Source organism: Tupaia chinensis, unplaced genomic scaffold (assembly GCF_000334495.1).
Source record: "Tupaia chinensis unplaced genomic scaffold, TupChi_1.0 Scaffold000259_1, whole genome shotgun sequence".
Lineage (NCBI taxonomy): Eukaryota > Metazoa > Chordata > Mammalia > Scandentia > Tupaiidae > Tupaia > Tupaia belangeri.
In genome coordinates, this window is record NW_006159739.1 from 1,483,782 (window position 1) to 1,487,820 (window position 4,039).

At 51.6% G+C, this 4,039-nt stretch overlaps 2 protein-coding genes across 2 annotated transcripts in view; one reads left to right on the forward strand and one right to left on the reverse strand.

Annotated features, from left to right (window-relative positions):
- Positions 1 to 159, reverse strand: part of SHISAL2A (shisa like 2A) — a 23,806-nt gene extending 23,647 nt beyond the window's left edge. Inside the window, exon 1 of the mRNA XM_006149385.3 lies at positions 38 to 159. Coding sequence (XP_006149447.1) covers positions 38 to 134 — 97 coding nt within the window. The 5' untranslated portion in view covers positions 135 to 159. The remainder of the gene's footprint in view (positions 1 to 37) is intronic.
- Positions 160 to 231: 72 nt separating this feature from the next.
- The window catches only part of TUT4 (terminal uridylyl transferase 4), a 210,706-nt gene continuing 206,898 nt past the window's right edge, over positions 232 to 4,039 (forward strand). The window contains exon 1 of the mRNA XM_014588140.2: positions 232 to 326. The gene's annotated coding sequence lies outside the window, so the exon portion shown is untranslated. The remainder of the gene's footprint in view (positions 327 to 4,039) is intronic.

The following is a 4,039-nucleotide window of genomic DNA, read 5'->3' on the forward strand; positions in this document are numbered from 1 at the left end:
TCGGCCCAGCAGTACTTGGGGTCGCGAAAGCCGCAGCAGAACACGGCGGCCGCCTCGCCCCCCGGCCGCGGGCAGCTGAAGCCGCGCACCACCTCCTGCTCGGCGCTCACGTAGCTCGTGCAGGCGCCGCTCATCGCGCCCCGCGTCCCGCCGCCGCCCCCTCGGGCCACCAGACGGCCGGCTAGAGGAGGGCCGGGGCAGCGAGGCACTGACCGGCCGCGAGCTGAGCCTCACAAGGACGGAGGCAGAGACACTGAGACAGAAACGAGAGCGGCGCGGAGACGCGGCGTTAAGACTTCAAGCCCCGGGGACAGAGCCGCGGCCAGGTAGGGGCCCGGGCGCGCTGGGAGGGACGGGAGCGGGAGGAGGAGGGCTGAGGAGCGAAGGGAGTGGAGAGCGGCGTGGGGAGGAGGGAGCGGGGCCCGAGCGCGGGCGCGGGGCCGGGGCGGCGGCGGGGCAGGCGCGGGAGCAGCGGGGAGCCAGTCCCTGCCTGCGCTTCGCTCGCTGGCCCCACTGAGTTCCCAGCTTGCGCACGAGGGCGCCGGGTGCTCGGAGAGCCTGGACGTGACCAGGGCGACAGGGCGGGAATTCGAGACTACAGGCGTGGGTTCCTCGCCTGCACCGAGCACCAGCGGGTTCAAGCGACTCCCGGGGCAATTCCGGGCTACCGCAGACACTCACCAGCAGCCAGCAACCACACAGTAGGGTCAGTATGGGAAGGTTCAAACCCATTTTCTGGATAGGAGCTGAGGACCAGAGAGTAGTCATTTAAACCCCAAACAACCTAATCCTGGTCTATCTCTTTACCAGTTCCTTGCTTTGCATGTGGCTCGCAAAGTGCCATTTTGCCAGTGGGCTTTTTTATTTTTTTGAGAGATTTTTGCTATAGGGCGCGTGTGCTCGCCAGAAAGACAGAGACAGAGAGACAGAAAGACAGAAAGCGAGAAATCATCCCCCAAGGGGGATGGCCACGCCGCAGTCCCTTCTTCGTTCTCCTCTGGGGATCTTAGGCACGCACGCACACACGCCCTGCGTGAGTTTAAGCCGCTGGGTCTGGGACTCAAACCGCTGTCGACTATATGGAAGTCCAGCGGCATAGCCATTACGCCAACTGCTGGTTCCGCTAGTGGGCTTTTAAAGGTCCTTATTTTCTGGGTTCCTTGCCTGTCTCTTCCTTTCCCTGAGAGCTACCTCAGGCACTGGCACGTTCACACGCCCGTGTTCACACTCCCTGTCACTGGCCTAGGACAAGGGGAGCGTGTGAGTGTGGATCACCCCAGATGGTGACACCCCTCGGTCCCACGGGCAGGTAAAGCCAGCAGACCTCTCCACTTTCAGAAACGATTTCCGTGTCACAAGCCAGTGTGGTTCTCACTAGGACAGAGAACCACAGTCGGGGGGCTCTCAGAACCTTGCTTCCCTCCGTGTACCCCAAGAGGATTAGGTGATCTCTAGGGTCTATATACCTCCTCCCAGGCCTTAGCACTCTACATTTTACAGCAGTCGGTACAGTGGGACATAGTTAAAGATGTTTCGGGCACCCTCATTTCCTCCACCCCATGCTCTGCGTGCCTGGGAGATGGATTGTGGGTATCAGGGAATGGGGGTTCAAGCCTGGTGCACCATTCCCTGCCTTTTCTCTCTGTGTCTCGGTCTCTTTGCCTTCGTCAGATGCTGATGTGTGTCAAGCTGCTGACCTGGGCAATGGGGCCCCAGAGAGGGGTCAGATCTGGGTCTGCCCTGCCACTGTAAGGTCAAATAATGAAACTAGAGGAAACTGCTATTATCTCCCAGGAAACCCCTCCCTTGAGCTGTGGACCTCTGCAGACTGGGAGTTCGATGGCTAATTAATGAAGGTGTACTGGGCTTCTTTATCGGGGGAGAGAAAAGCGGGGGAACCCTCTGGGAAAGAGAGAGGCCTTCTAGAGGCTTGGAGATCAGCTGGGAGGAAGAAAGCACTTGGCTGTGGCGCTTGGGAAAATGAAGAAGCCTCCAACAGTTTCCAAAATCCTTTCCAACCAAGAATTAATGTGTTCCTCAGCCACCGCTGTGGGTGAGCCAAGTAGGGGTGATTGTGTCCCTGAGAGATAACAAGCTCACCATCACACAGTGATCAATGGCCAGGCAGTACTGGTGCCTCTTTCTGTCTAGCCAAGGATACCTTTTGGCAGTCCGATGAAGCCTGGAAATCCCTGTTCAGAATAATGTTTATAACTGCAAAAAATGAATGTTTTAGGATTATAATGAATACCAATGATATTGAACCATGAGTTAGTCATACTTTTTAAAAAATGCCAAATTACTGGATCTAGAGATGAGTCTACTATAATTTTGAGGCAGTGAATGAAAATAAACAGTATTTTGAGCTGTCGCTACTGTAAAGTAATATGAAGATATCTGTGATTTCTACTGATGACTGAGTTGCAGGTATTACTAATAATACTACCACGGAGGCTGTTTTGGTTTGATGTTTGCCTAAATGTACAGCAAAACGCGATGCTACATTTCACTTAGAGGTTAGTGAAAACAAGGATGTAATTCCCCCCCCCCTCCAAGTTCATGGACTCTCTGCATTCTATCCATGGGGACTCTATGGACCTCATGTTAAAATCTAGCTCTCTGGTTAGTGCCTTCATTATATTCCTTAATTATGTTCTTCCGCAAACATTTATTGCAAACCTATTATGCCAGGCATAAACTATAAACTGCAAGGTGGTTTCCTATCCTTCAGGTCATGTAGTCCTTGAAAACTCGCTTTGAGGTAAGTGTTAGTTTTGCAGTTGAGACTCATGGAGGTTAAATGATTTACCCGTAATACCTGATCAGAGTATTGTACCATCTCCTCTTCCAACTGAGGTCTGGAGCCAGTCTCCAACACCAGAAGGGAAAGAAGATTTAGGAAGGAAGGGTGGGCAGGGAGAACTCACATGTATGGAGAAGGCACTGGGCACTAGAAATTGCATTCTGTGCTTTTCATGAGTTTTTATCCTTACAACTCTGCAGTATTACTCTCTTCATTACAAAAATTACAAGTGACGAACCACATACATATTCATAATAAAACAACATCTTAGAAAAATACAGGTAAGCCAAAGGAAAAAGTGAAAATAACTCATAATTTCAGCACACCATATTATCTACTAATACCTTCGCCCAGACACACATACATACACACACACGACTGCACCTCTACTTTGTGGATAGGACAACTGAGACCAGAGAAGTTAAATAACTTGTCCAAGGATATACAAGTAATAAATCCCAGTTACTTGCTGTGTGACCTTAAGCTGGTCATTTTTCCTCCTGGCCTTAGGATCGTAGCTAAAGTTAATGGAGATGGAGGAGCATGAAGCCTGGGCTGGGCAAGTCTTATCAGGAAGCCCCCAGACAACCTCAGAACAGTGTGCCCTGGACCTTGGGAGTCTTGTTCTGGAAGCCAGGTTCCCTCAGGGAGGGTTAGGAAATATATAACCCTTCTCTGCGGTTGGCCAGCCAGGCTGCTGAGTGACCACAGGCAGCAAGGTCAACCCTCTGTGGACATCTTGTGGCTGAGTAGTCAGTTTGGCTGTGTCACACAGTGATCTGTGGCCCATGCAGGACTGACTACCAGCCCTGGGCACAGCAATAGCAGCCGCCTCTCCTGCCCCTCCTACCCCAGCTGCATCTGCCCTATCCTGGGGACATAGCATCTACCCCTAACAGCTCACTCCCACTCCTACCCCTACTCCTGCCAGACTCGGGTACCAGCTCACAGTTCAGTGCAACTGGAGAAGACAAGGATGGATATAAAAGAGCGTTAAGTCCCTCAGAGTACCACAGCTCAGGAAGGATTCCTTCCCTTCTGTTCCAGAATGAGGTTCTTATCTCTCATTCTGAGAGAAGGGACCTAGCCGTGGTAAAACGTAAGTTCAGGAACAAATCTAGGATGTGGCCCGTAGCTCTTCATTCTGTCACCACCCTTTTCCTTTTGGATTTTTATTGGATTGCTATTTGTTTTGCTACACAATTTCTTTTTTTTTTTTAAGGAATTATTTTATTT